This window comes from Marmota flaviventris, chromosome 4, assembly GCF_047511675.1.
Source record: "Marmota flaviventris isolate mMarFla1 chromosome 4, mMarFla1.hap1, whole genome shotgun sequence".
Lineage (NCBI taxonomy): Eukaryota > Metazoa > Chordata > Mammalia > Rodentia > Sciuridae > Marmota > Marmota flaviventris.
This window is the reverse complement of record NC_092501.1, coordinates 83,360,278-83,375,569: the sequence shown is the minus strand read 5'-3', so window position 1 is coordinate 83,375,569 and position 15,292 is coordinate 83,360,278. Positions and strand designations below refer to the sequence as shown.

Genomic DNA, 15,292 nt, shown 5'->3' with positions numbered 1-15,292 from the left:
GTCTCAATAAACATGTTTTAAATGAATGTATATTCACGAGTTATTCTACAAAATGAGGCAATTCATGGTAATTTAGTTAAGTCCTTAATTTAAACAGTGACTTCAAAGTGACAGAAGTTGGTACATATACCAAAAAAAAAATTAACCTTTAAAACAAATATTAACAGTGGAACATGAAAGGGCAGGATAGGGAGGGAGATGTTTAATCATAAGATGCATAACTATACCAAAAATAAGTAAATTTGAAAAGAACATTTGAAACCCAGAACCAGATAATAAACTTGAGTCACTATACACAACATTTCTATTCCTATCAGTTTTTAGTTTTGCAATGATTTATCTCCAGGGGTGAAAAAAAAATTCTAAATCAAAGCTCTCTATTTATTAGGATAGTTTTAAAATAGTAAGACATTTGGGGAGGAAATAGCAAATAATGGATTCTCATCAGAGAGTTTTGAACGGAATATTATACTGATGTGCTCTGGGCAGGGGAAAGTTGTACCCAAGAGGTCATAAGGCAAAATGATGGTTGGTTGTTGACCTAACACTGAAACTCAGATAAGGGTAAAATGAAGATAGGGCAGAAATAGACAAATTTCCACCACAATACGGGGGGTAAGCATCATTCTGGGGGAAAGTAGTATCACACATTATGGTAGCACTATTCTTTCTAGCTCCAATATAAGTTGCTGTTGCTTAAAATAAAGTGGGAAAGCAAATTTATGTGACTTAAAGTGCTTCTATAAATCTGAAATAACTTTTTAATAGGGGCCAAAGCATGAATCAAACCAATACACTACATTAGGGACTGCTTGGTGTGTCAACTTTGGGACATCCAGGAGGAGGAAAAGAAAGCCTAAAAAGTTGTACTGTCTGCCTAACCACAAATGCAGCTGTGATGAGGGAGTCCAGAACAAAGGTCAAAGAGGATTCAGATGGCAGGTGCTCGAGAGTGTAAAGTGCCCTGCATGAGGACAAATGCTGATCTCCTAGAACAAAAGCTCACAAAAATCCTACCTCCCTTCTGGATTTTTCTTTAACTCCAAAGAGAACAACCTCATAATTTTAAATCCCATTAAGACTTTGGTTTTAAAAGGAAAGGCTGTAGTCTCTTTCTTAGACATACATAAGAAAATGGCAAACAACTATTCCTTTAAGACTCCAATGTAGCTGATCCCTGACAGTGTTGTGCATTTATGGTGTTTAAAAATTCAAGGCTATATCATATATAATTGCTGAGACTATGAGAAGCATGTGTCTCAATGGTAGTTGGTGCTTAAGGAAAAGATATGAGGGAATTTGGTGCGACCATTTCCTGTCTATAGACAGATGCTATGATCATAAGCAAATAGCATGCTTCTCAACTCAGACCTCCTAACACACAGGAGCCACAGTTTACCTCTCTATACAACAGCACATTTAATCCATGCATATGTAGGTTAGAACTGATCTGATTCAAATATGGACCTCTAAGAATGTTTGCTGTACAGCTGGGGACATAGCTTGGTGGTAAAGTGTATGCTTCACTTATGCAAGGCCCTGGGTTTGATAACAAGCACCATATTTTTTTTTTTAAAAAAAAAAAAAGGAGGAGAAGAGGAGAAAAGTATGATGTCACCATTTTAGCTTCAGGTATCTACTAACCTGTGAGTGGATTAAAAAATCATATAGCTTCTCAGAGAGAGGCTACAATAACAACTGCCCCAAATAAGGATAACCTACCCAGAGTCCTGTGGGTATTTCTAGGGAGATTTTCAAAGATTACATGAAGCTTCTGAATTCAGCAAGACTGAAAAGTGTTGCTGCTAATTGGTAGAATGTGATGAAAATATTGTAGTCATTAAAAGTCAATATTAAATTATTAAATAAAAATTATATCCTTCAAAAGTCAAAATACTAAAGTGTAAAAACAGGAAAATGTTTTTGTTAAGTAGTAAAGGATATTGTGTGGTGCTATCTCTATGATTCTGGTGAATGTTAGCCCATAGTTTTAATTGGTTCTATGCCTCTAGTCCCCATAATCGTGAGGTTGGCCGCTTCCATATGAAAACATCAATCAAGAAATGGCTATTGCTATGGTTTAGATGTTGTCTGATCTCCAAGGATCCATGTGTTGGAAGTTTTGTCCCCAGAGTAGCAATATTGGCACCTGGTGTGGGGCCTTCAAGATGTGGAGCCTAAGGGGAGATATGTAGGTGATTGGGGCCTTGCCCTCAGAAGAAATTAAGGCAACTGTCATGGGACCCTTTGGGAGCACACTTGAGAGGCTTATTATAAAGGCCTGAGCTTGGCCTCAGCCAGGCTTCTTTGGCTTTTTGTACCAAGATGTAATCATGTATTCCCACATATGCTTCTACCATTGCTATCCACCATGTTGTTAGACAGCTAGAGGGTCCTCACTAGAAGTCAACCAATGTAGGCACCATGTCCTTGAATTTCCTAAACAGAGCTAAATAAACCTTTTTCTTCATAGTAGCCTGCCTTAGGTAATTTTTTATAGCAGCAAAAACTTGACACATACAGACATTAAAGGGAATTTCCTTTAACAAGATTGTGATTATTCTGCCTGGGGAAGTTGGAATATCACTTAGATGATACTGCTTTATAAATCAATAAAAGATAACAATGTTTTGGTGAGCAAACTTGCTTGTTCCCAGCTTCAGGGTCATTGGCCAAATAATGGCCACTTCACCCAGGAATTCAGCTATTGATCCCTATGTTAAAAAATACAGAATTATTTACAACTGGTCCCTATGTAAAAAATGCAGTTATAAATCATGAGTATACACTGTTCTTAAATATCTACTTTTGGAAATAATTTGTCAGTTTCTTACAAAACAAAACATTTATAACACAATCCAGAAATCCCACTCCTTGATATTTACTCAAAGGAATTGAAAACTTGTGTTCATCCATGCAAAAATTCACAAATGGATATTTATGGACACTTTAAGTCCAATGGCCAAAAGTTGAAATAAACCAAGATGAATTTTAGTAGGGGAATGGATAAACAAATTGGCAATCTAGAATATGAAATATTATTTGGTGCTAAAAATAAATAAGCTGTTTAATCATGAAAAGACATGGGGGAAATTACATGCATATCAAGTATAAGAAGTCAGTCAAAAAGGCTATATGCTGCATGATTCCAAATACATAACATTCTGGAAAACTATGGTAATAGAAAATGATCAGTAGTAGTCAGGAGGTAGATGGGTGGAAGAATAAACTGATAGAGCACAGAGGATTTTTAGGGAAACTACTCTGTATGATATTATAATGGTGAATACCTATCATTTTACATTTATTCAAATCCATAGAACATACAACATCAAGAGTGAACCATAATGTAAACTTTGGACTTTTGGTGATTAAGATACATGGATGTAGGATTACAGTTGTAACAGCTATACCACTTCGGGCGTGGGGTTGTTGACAGTGCATGGGAAATCTCTGTACCTTCTGCTCAGTTTTTCTGTGAATCCAAAGCTGCTTTAAACAATATTTTTTTAAAAAAAACTGCCAATAAAAAAGGAAATTAAGAGATTATATGTCTTTAATAAATCTTTGTCACAAGATACCACAAAGCAAAATACACATTTTGAGGAGACTGAGGATTTAGAGATTATATTAACAGGACTATAAATTCTTAGTGGCATTAGTTTGACCTATCTGCAGAGCTGATCAATGAAACTCCAAAGTGTATAAGGATAAAAACTTTAAGAACTCCAAATGTGTGGTAATTTTCCTTACGAGGCAGCTTAGAGAGGTTAGGTACACCTCAGGGGCAGATGGAACTCATCAACATCTCCCATGACCAGCTGGTGTCCCACAGCACTGACCTGAGCAATGGAGTAATCTGAGTTGTTGGTGGCCTGCATGCCCTCATTCCCACTGATCCCCACTCCCACATGGGCCATCCGGATCATCCCCACATCGTTGGCACCATCCCCAACAGCAAGAGTGATGGCCTCTTCATGCTTCTTCACCAAGTCCACTATTTCAGCTTTCTGGAGGGGAGATAGCCTGAAAAGGAAGATAGACAGAACCACTTTTAAAGGTTGTGTTTAGGTTCATTTTACTTCACACTATTCTAAAAGTTTTTACAAAAAAAGTCAACGATAATCAGCACATAACTACATTTAAATGGAAGATACTAAGTTTTCCAATTCTTTTTTAAAATATTTTTTTTAGTTATACATGGACACAGTATCTTTATTTCGTTTATTCATTTTTATGTGGTGCTGAGGATTGAACCCAGTGCCTCACACATGCGAGGCAGGCGCTCTGCCACTGAGCCACAACCCCAGCTTCAGTCAATAAAACCACATAAAGCTATGTTCCATGTGCAGGCATAAGTTTTCCAATTCTTTAATGAAACTTTTGTCATATACAAAAATGTTCTCATCACTTCCACCAATAAATAAATAAATAACATAGTAACTTCTTCAACATTGCAAAATAAATTCTTATAGTTTCCCAGTTTACATGTAGAGAGATCCCCCACTCACTCTTGTGTGACTCAAACCTGCATATTAATTTACATTAGCTACCTACATGAGAGAAAGACAGATATCTCCTATTTATGACACTATTTAAAAGTCTTTACCCTAAGTGTGGATATGAAGTAGCCTTTGAAAATCAAATTACACCCCTTTGAACTTGAATTCATTCAAGGAGATTTATATATATAAATTTATTTATTTATTTTAAATAGAGTCAAAGTTGGGCTCTGGTAACTAACAACAAACACAAGTGATGTAACAGCATGAAATCTTGTTTCCTTCTCACAGATTAGAATATTATCATTGATTTTTTTTTCCTGAGACAATCTACAAAAACAAATTTAATAATCCTAAATAATTTCAGGCTAGCAGGTCCTGTCTGTGCATGAAATATTTTCAAAGATTCAAAGGAAGAAGCAGCAAAATGCTTTTTTCCTATTTATCACTCATTGTTTCATTTACTCAATAATTTGACTTATAGCTCTATCAAAAAATGATGGCTACACAAAGATTTTATTTTTATTTTCTAGTAAGTGAATGACCTCACCATTCCTTTTTCTCAAAAAAAGCTCCTAAAAACTAATTTAAATTAAATTAGATGAGTTTATTAAAAACTAAGGAGATAGTTGGTTTCCTTGATTAGAATGCTGTTATGGTTTAGGTATGAGGTGACCCCCAAAGCTCAAGTGTGAGATAAGGCAAGAAAGATTAGAAGTGAAACCATTGGGTTGTGAGAGACTTAACCTAATCAGTACATTAATCCCCTGATAGGGATTAACTGGGTGTTAACTGTAGGTAGGTGGGGTACAGCTCAAGGAGGTGGGACACTGAGAGCATGCCTTTGGGGTTTATATTTTATTTGTTGTTGGGAGAACTCTCTCTGCTTCCTGGTGCCATGTTCTGGTCTGCTTTCCTCCGTGACACTCTTCTGCCATGATGTTCTCCCTCTCCTTGGACCCTGAGGACTCTATGGACTGAGATCTCCAAAATGTGAGCGCTGACAAACTCTTGCTTCTTTAAAATTGTTGTTAGGTCTTTCATTCAGAATGGTGAAAAAGCTGACTAAAACAAATGTGTTAGAACTTTTGTTTCATAATCAAGAGAACATAATGAATTAAAATCACCACCTTGTGAAACAGAGTGGAAAAGAGTGAACATTTTCTGAAGTAGATGTTAGAAATCAGGTATGTGTTCCCACCAAGACACTGGTGCTTTTACTAGAAAACTTCCAATGTTAATAACTTTACCATCTGGTCGGACAACCACTTTCACACTCAGACTACCATATCTGTGAGAAATGCAAATGTATGTACGTACGTAACACACACACACACACACAAACTTGTATCGATCCCAAATCTGACTTCATATTTTCAAACCTTAATTCCATTCCCTGGGCCAATCAGAGCTCTATAAATACAGTAGGAGAGTGATTGGGACCTTTAAGCCCTCCTTCTGCTTAACATCAAGTTGCTATTAATTTCACGAGGTAGTTCTGAGTCTTTCATTAAAACTCCAAATTAGTCCTTACCAGATAAGGATAAAAATGGAATCTCACCCTTTTGGATTTTTACACCTACCTTACCAAATTTGTGAAAATAAAATCTAAAATGACATTTACCTTAATATTAAGCTTCAGTCAATAAAACCACATAAAGCTATGTTCCATGTGCAGGCACGAAGCCATATCTCACAAGTTCTATGGTTGTACCAATATTGATGTCATTCCATCCATTAAATGGTCTTTGCATTCATATCTGGCAAAGTTTGTCTTGTAATTTTGTTGGCTGAAACAGCACAAAATTCCCATAGTGGTCCCATTCAGGAAAACGGAAATAAGGATTGGGGCAATTTATGCAAGATAGTAAGGGCATAGATTAAAAACAAACTCAGTTTTTCCTAATCTGTACTCAACACACAACACTGAATGCTTCTGAGCACTAATGAGCAGACCAAACGTGACTCTTCTGGTTTGGATGTGAGGTGTCCCCCAGAAGCTCATGTGTGAGATAATACAAGAAGGTTTGGAAGAGAATGATTGGGTCATAGCCTTAGTCTAATCAATGAATTAATCCCTGATGGGATTAACCGAATGGTAACTGGAGGCAGGAGGGGTGTGGCTGGAGAAGGTAGGAATTGGGGCCTGGCTTTGGGTTATATACTTTGTATTTAGCAAGTGGAGTCTCTCTTTCTTTGCTTTCTGATCACCATGTGAGCTGCTTCCCTCTGCCACACTCTTCCGCCATGATGTCCTGCCTCACCTTGAGCCCTTAGGAATGGAGCCTGCTATCTATGGATTGAGACCTCTAAAACTGTGAACTACCAAATAAACTTTTCCTCCTCTACAGTTGTTCTGGTCGGATCTTTTAGTCACAGCAGTGAAATGGCTAACTAATACAGTGACCAAATGTGGTTGGGGGTATTTCTCCACACACCAAGCAACCAATCAGTTCTCCAGTGGACATCAAAAGGGTGTCATCTAATACAATTCAATTCTGAAGCTATCATACTGGATGTAGTGTCAGATGCTACAGGTTAGGGGCTCAGTGCCCAAAACCACCCTCACCCCACTTCTAACAAATGTTCCACAACCTCCTCCACAGGTTTGACTCATTTGCTAGAGTGGCTTCAGAACTCAGGGAAGTTTTTACTAACACTTTTTTTGTTATTGCTGTTGTTGTTTGTTGCAAAGGGTGCTGATGAAGAGATGCATGGAGAAAGGGTATGAAGCCTCCATGCTTTCTCCCACCCTCCAGGCACCTCTACATTTTGGCTATCTGGAAACTTTCTAAAGCTAGCACTTTGGATGCCTATAGGAAGCTACATTATGTTGCATAATTGATTATTGGCCATTGGTGATCAATTTAAACTTATGCCCCTTTTGCTCCCAAGAGGTGAGGGATAGGGTTGAAAAGTTCCAAATCTTTAATCCTGTTTTGGTCTTTCTTATGATCTCTTCCTGTCCTGAAGCTATCTAGAGTTTCCAACCACCAGACATCTTGTTAGCATGCAAAAGAAATTCTGTGACCTTTGTTATTATAGCAGATTTCTTCCAACTTATCATTCATTAATAAGCAATTTACATTTGAAAAAATTTTAACTGCTTTCCTGTAAATCTTAATCCTGACAATTAGAATTCAATACAGACTTTTGCATTTCTGTTTGAGAATGCATTTTCCCAATAAGAAATGTTGTCTCTAAAGAAATTTACATTTTCAGTTCTAGATTTTCTTCATATACTGTACTGTTAATACAGTAGTAAGTACAACAGAGAAAAAAATGAAGAATGAATATTCTTACCTACAACATAATACTGCTCTACATGAAAGGGCCAAATCTAGGAACTTCTTCTGAATTTCAAACCTTAAGGCATACTTCAATGTTTCACCATCAATAATTAGGGCCAAGTCGTTCTCTTTACCTAATAAATTTCCAAGATCTCCACAGTTATGGTTAATTGCTTGTTGTGCTGCCTAAAACAGGAGGAAAGCATAACTTTGTATTTCTCATATAAACAAAAAGACATCTGAATCAAGATGGAGGATTGAGGTACATTTTTTTTTTTTAGTTGTTGTTGGGACACATGCCTTTATTTTATTTATTTTTATGTGGTGCTGAGGATAGAACCCAGCACCTCGCACTTGCTAGGCAAGTGCTCTACCACTGAGCCACAACCCCAGCCCCAGTGGTACATGTTTACTTCATTCTTTGCTTCAAAAAATTTCACTGATGGGGTGGGGATGTGGCTCCCTGGTGAGCATCTTCTCTGCGAGTATAAGGTACTAGGTTCAATCCCCAAGAAAAAGAAAAAAAATGAGATGAAAAAGTAAATAAATATCATAAAAAGATGCTTGATATAATTAACCATTAGGAAAATTCAAATTGAAAGCATAGCAGAGTACCACTTATACCTGCTTACATGGCTACAATAGAAAATAAATAATAGTCCTTAGCAGGAAAAATGAAGCAGGTGGCATCACTATACTAGACCTTAGACTATACTACAGAGCAATAGCAACAAAAACAGGATGGTATTGGCACCAAAACAGACTGGTAGACCAATGGTACAGAATAGAGGACACAGAGACTAACCCACAAAATTACAATTATCTTATATTAGACAAAGGTGCCAAAAACATACACTGAAGAAAGGATAGCATCTTCAACAAATGGTGCTGGGAAAAACTGTAAATCCATATGCAACAAAATGTGTGAGGCCTTGAGTTCCAACACCAGCACCACACACACACACACACACACACACGTGTGCACACACATGTGTTTACACACATGAAAGGTAGATGGATAGTTAAGTGTACAAAGATATTTATGGGTTGTATCTCCATTTTGTTTCTATGACTATTTAAAGTCAATGCCATAAAAGCACCATATTTAAAAGGTCATTATTTAATTATTTCTCTTAACTATAATTTGCAGTCATATTTAGTGACCTATGGAAAGTAGACACAGTTTTCTATGATCTCTGCTTTCCTTAAACATATGAATAGACGAAATTCTAATTTCATCTAATTCATATGCCACATGGGAGAAAAGCCCAACTGATGTCAAGCACCAAAAACTGTAATGAAGTAACAGTTTTTTTCTCATCACTATTTTTCTCAAAAAGTCTTCCTTATTCATCATGCAAATGAAGTAACTGTGTTTCCTGTAATAAAAGAGTGGTTTATTAATAGTTGAATTACTAGGGCATTTATGTAAATAAGAAGGCCTAATAACATAGAATTCAATCACTTGAAAATTTTACTCCGCACCATGTAGGAACTATTACGTGTAATATAATCCATATATTACTTTAAGCATTTCCACTTCTACTTTTTCCACACAGCTGACTGATTATTTCTTCATTGTTTTCAAGAGACTGCAAGTGTTCTGTCCCTGAAAAAGGATCTGACAAAACTGTTTTCCTTGACTTTAATACTTGGCATGTTTCATTTGATTACTTAACTCAAAACTTGATGCAATTCTAATTATTATATTATCTTTAATCTAATTATCTTTAAACTAATTTTCTTTCATTCCTAAATTTTCTACTTGTTTCTCCCTACCAGTGCTTCTGCTGACAATGTTAATGAAAGTTAAGACAATTCTTCTAATACGGTTCATCTAGAATGTTGCTAACCTGAGCGATTTGCTGAAGTTAACTGTGCAAAATTCAGTGACATGTTTTAAAAGTGATAGAGCTTTGCTAACTTGCAGCACATTATATGGAAAATTACATGTGTGCTTCCATTATGTAAAAAAAATGTGTCCACCATTAAATAATGATTATTTAGAAATGAGTTTTGAAAATAAAAAGGTTTAAAGTTTATAGAAACTTAGAAAAATTTAGAGAGATAAAGTACCAGAGTCATTGTATGAAACACAATATTTAAGTAAAATAGTGCTTTCCAAAGTAAGATGCACCAGAGCAAGACTAGATTCTAGAAAATTCTATTTCATATAACTCATTGTTGTTACTTATGCAATGGAAACCAAGCTTTGTAAACATGAATTTAAACATGTTTTAGTTTCCTTTGGTGTGTATAATTTGGAGAAGTTAAAAACTACAATTCAGCCTTTATCTATTATTTAGTATTGGAGGGGGCTTTATAAATAATATAAGATTCCATTTCATATTATATTCTTAAGATCTTTCTAATATTATAAATTCTCCACACAAAATATATGCAAACTAAATTGGAAGATAAAGAAAAATGATAAAAGAGATATCACCACTATTCTATACTGTGAGGAGTTAAGATTTGAATTAAGTACTCCTTAAACATAATGAGATATTTCTTTGTAAATGTTTATGCTGAATATTGAGAGATAATAGGCAGTGAAACACACAAATTGAAAAGAACAATTAATGATTCTTTAAATATATATACACCTATCTAATTATCAACCAGATAAATATATAGAACATTTACAGGACTTTAGATGTTTCTGCATGTAAACACCTGCACCTAGAAGTGACCACCTGTCTGATTTCTGTGTCTCTTGTTTTGTCTTCTCTGTTTGTGATCTACATGTAAATCAAATAATTAGAATGTACTTTTGTGTTTGGATTTCTTCATTCAACATACCTTTTTACAGATTCATCTGGGCTGCTATATAATATATTGACAATAGTTCTTTTTAATTGCTTTATGGTATTCCATTATACCAATCTGTCCCCTATTGACAGACACTGATGTAGTTTGTAATCTGGTAAAATTGTTATACTTCAGTATTACAGCATCTGGAGCCCTACAATACAGCATTCACAATGTTCATGATTCAATCTCAAATTACTCAACGTAAGAAGAAACAGGAGAAGCTCATCCTGCACTATGGGAAAAGACAAGAAACAAATGCTAACTGTAAAATTAACATAGTTACCAGACACTTTAAAGAAGCCATCATAATTATGCTCATAGAGAATTAAAAAACTGGAAATCTCAGCAAAGAAATAGAAAATGTAAGCTTTACAACTAAAAAATAGCTGAGATAAAAATAATCAACAAATGGGCTTACTGGCAAAATGAGCCAGTGAACTTAAGGTAGACAAATAAGACTGTCCAATACAAATATGGAAAGACAAAAGATAGGAAAAGATGGAAAGAGAAACAGGAATCTATGAGAGGAAAAAAAATCCCATGACTTACCTACAGGTAATTGAAGTTCCAGAAAAAAAAATTACTTGAAGAAACAATGACCAGAAATTTAGTGAAAACCATAGATTTAGTAATTTAATAAGCTTAGTGGAGTCCAAAAGAATAGTTAGGAAAAAAATGCCTAGGTATATCTCAAACTGGCTTAAACCAAACAACAAAGAGAAATATTTGAAAACAGAGAATAATACTCATTACATCAAGGGGAGTAACTACCAAAATGATGCAGACTTTCTTCAGAGATCATAGAAACCAGAAGACAACTGAACAATAAATTTAAAGAGATAAAGTAAAAATTCAAACAAGAATTCTGTACCCAGTGAAACTATTTTTTAAGGGTAAAGGAAAGTAAGGGTTGGCGTGTGTAGCTCAGTGGTAGACAGCTTGCCTATTATATCTAAGGCCCTGGGTTCAATCCCCAGCACTGCAAAACAAACAAACAAACAAACAAACAACAACACATTTCTCAAGAGTGAATGAAAAGGCAGGTATTTCCAAATAAAGAAAAACTAAATATACTGTCAGCAGTCTACAAAAAATGCTAAATAAAATTCATCACCTGAGCCAAGTATGCTGTTGCACACCTATAATCCCAGCAGCTGGGGAGGCTGAGGCAGGAGGATCATAAGTTCAAAGCCAGCCTCAGCAATTTAGCAAGGCTCTAAGCAACTTTGTGAGACCTTGTGTCAAAAAAAAGGGGGTAGGGTGGGGTTGGAGGTATAGCTCAGTGGTAAAGTGTCCCTGGGTTAAAACCCCGATCAAAAAAATAATAATTCATCACCTGAAAGGACATGATGCTAGAAAGCTTGGATCTTCAGGAATAAATGAAGAGCATCAGAAATCATAAATCTCTAAGTCAAGTATAATACACTACTTTATCTAATTTTTTTTCAAACATGTATAACCGCATAAGGCAAAAGTTGTGTTCATGATTTGTGGGAATTATGACATTTAGATAAATAAAAATAAAACAATAACAAAAAGGTCAGTAAGCAATGTGCAATAAATTTATATGATTATACGCTTTCTACTTTTATATAAAGAGTTACTATATTAATTTTAACTATAACATGAAAAGGTAAGGATCTATGTTACCATCTCTAAAGCAGCCATGAAGAATAATAATGAAAAACATTTGACTAAAAGTTAATAGATGGGTAAAAATAGAATTCTAAAAACTATTCAAATCAACTGCCTCTTCTCCCAAAAAACATCGGGAAGAGAAGAACAGAGAAAGAGGAAGAGGGAAGACAAACAGAAAACAAGTAATAACTTATTAGTACTAAATCTGATGCAATTAATAGTTACTCTAATAACAGGTTATCTATTATAAGTTAAGGGCAGTGACTGTCAGAACTTGAATCAAAAAAGTAATATCAAAGTTCATGTTTCCATAATCAGATACATTTAACGCATTATATCTCAGTGTTCTATATAGGGTACTTGTAAAAACTTAAATTGAGCAATAAGTTACCATAGGTGGTATATTTGTTGTTAAACTTAAGTTTGTTTGTTTTAGTTGTAGATGGACACAATACCTTTTATTTTATTTATTTATTTTTATGTGGTGCTGAGGATCAAACCCAGTGCCTCCTACATGCAAGGCAAACACTCTGCCACTGAGCCACAATCCCAGCTCTGCAAAACTTAAGTTTTTATAGATGTCCTATATATGGTATGCTGGAACATCATAAACAGAACACAAAAAAGATAAGGTAAAGGTAAATATACAGAAAAATATAAATAGTGCAAACAGTAAGCATTATAAAGCTTGAGTAGGTTGATTCATATCAAATACAATAGGCCTATAGACAAAAAGCATTGCCTAAAACAAACAGGGATATATCATAAAAATAAAGGCCAATTTCTAAGGAAGATTTGACAATTATTATATATGTGACTAATAAAAACAAAATCCAAGAAACTCTTAAGATGCATAAAGCAATAACTGGCATAATTTAAAATAGAAATATTAAATTCAAAAATCACAGAAAGAAGGTCGGGGGATGTAGCTAAGTTTGTTAAGGGTAAAAGGTTGAGCGCTTGCCTCGCTTGCATGAGGCACTGGGTTCGATCCTCAGTGCCATAGTAAATAAATAAATAAAATAAAGATATTGTACCCATCTACATTTAATTTAAAAAATTTTAAAAAACATCACAGAAAGATGAGCTTGGAGATGTAACTCTGTGGTAGAGTACCTTCTTAGCATGCATAAGGCCCTGATTTTAGTCCCCAGCGCTACACGCGCGCGCACACACACACACACACACACACACAATCACGAAAAGAAATTTAAATGGTCTTCTCAAAAATTGAAAGAATGGCTAGAAAAACAAGCAGTAAGGACACAGTTAATTACAACAGTTCTCTCAACCACCTTGACATGATTGATATTTGCTGTACACAATGACTAGAAAATACACATTACATTCAAGTGTACATGTTATGTTCACTGAGACAGACAATATAATGGATTACTAAACAAATTTCAGTGAATTTCAAAGGACTAAAAGCAACCAGAGTATTTGACTTTTATCTGAAATGAAATAAAATTAAAAGAAAGACATCTAGGAAAAATGACAATTTTGTGGAAATTAATTAGCACACTTTTTAATAAGGCATAAGTAAAGAAGAAATAATAATAGAAATTGAGAAATAGTTTGAAATGATGGTAATGAAATTACAACATATCAATATTGGTGCAATACAAACAAAGCAATATTTAGAGGAAAATGATAGATTTAATGTTTAAATTTTTAAAAAACAGATGAAAAACAATGACCTAAGATTCCATCTGGTGGAAGGCAGGATCCTAAAATTCTCACCTACAAATGTGCCCGTCCCGTATATAGTAATCCTCCCTTCTCCTTGATGGATATTTTCCAAGACCCCCCAGTGGATCTTTTGGTCTTTTCCAAGACCCCCAGTGGTTGGTTGAAACCATGGATAGAACCTAATCCCATATACTATGGTTTTCCTTATACATATATATCTATGATAAAATTAAATTTATAAATCAAGTACAGTAAAAATTAATAAAAATAACTAATAACAAAATAGAAAAATTACAATAATATACTATAAAAAACATGCAAACATTGTTTCTCTCTATCTCTCTCTCATCAGAAAAATAAATATCGATGTTTTTGAACCCTAATTTACTATGGATAACTGAAACCATGGAAAGAAAAACTGTGGATATAGGTGAGACTACTATAATGCATTCCCCTTGAGTTTGAGTGGGCCGAACCTAATCAGGTGGGCCCCTTTAAAAAGAGTTTAAAAGTAAAGAGGCAAGAAGTCAGACATTTGCAGCTACAGCATATGTCCTTTTGTTGCCTTTAAGAAAAGGAACTGCTTTGCTGTGAAGAAGGCCACGTGCAAAGACCTGAGAGTGAACTTGCTGACAACAGTCTCTGACTGGCAGCAAGAGGATGGGACCTCAGTCACATAGCTACCAGTAAATTCTGTCAACCAACTGAGACAGCCTAAAAGTAGATCTTTTCTTGAAACTCCAAATGAAGATGTAGGCTGCCTGACCAGTTGATTTCAGCCTTATTCTAGTAAGCTTTGCATCACTGTGACCAAATACCTGACAAGAAAATTTAGAGAATGGAAAGTTTATTTTGGCTCATGGTTTCAGAAATTCAGTCCATGGTTGGCTGACTCCATAGCTCTGGGTCTAAGGTGAGACAGAACATCATGGTGGAAGGGCATGGTGGAAGAAAGAAGCTCAGGACATGACAGCTAGAAAGGAGAGAGAGAGAGAGAGAGAGAGAGAGAGAGAGCGCGCGAGAGCGCTCCTCTCACCAAAGACAAGACACTAATCTCAAAGGCACAACTGCAATGACTTACTTCCTCCAGCTATACACTACCTGATTAATTCATTTCAGTGGATTAATCCACTGATTATGTTATACCTCTCATAATTTAATCACTTCAGCTCTAAAAATTCTAGCATTTTCTTGCTCATGAACTTTTGGAGAACATCACATATCTAAACCATAAAAGCCTTGTGAGACACTTGGCAGTGGAACTAGATAAAATATGCCAAATTCCTCACTCATGAAAACTGTTAGATAATAAATTTAAGATGCCTTAAGCTGCTACATTAGTGTTATTATTTTTAA

General features: G+C 35.3%; 1 protein-coding gene across 1 annotated transcript in view; it reads right to left on the bottom strand.

Annotated features, from left to right (window-relative positions):
- LOC114097622 (phospholipid-transporting ATPase IB-like) overlaps positions 1-15,292 on the bottom strand; it is a 155,435-nt gene that overhangs the window by 79,679 nt on the left and 60,464 nt on the right. The window contains 2 exon segments of the mRNA XM_071611730.1: positions 3,843-4,026; positions 7,806-7,974. Of these exon segments, the coding sequence (XP_071467831.1) occupies positions 3,843-4,026; positions 7,806-7,974 (353 nt within the window).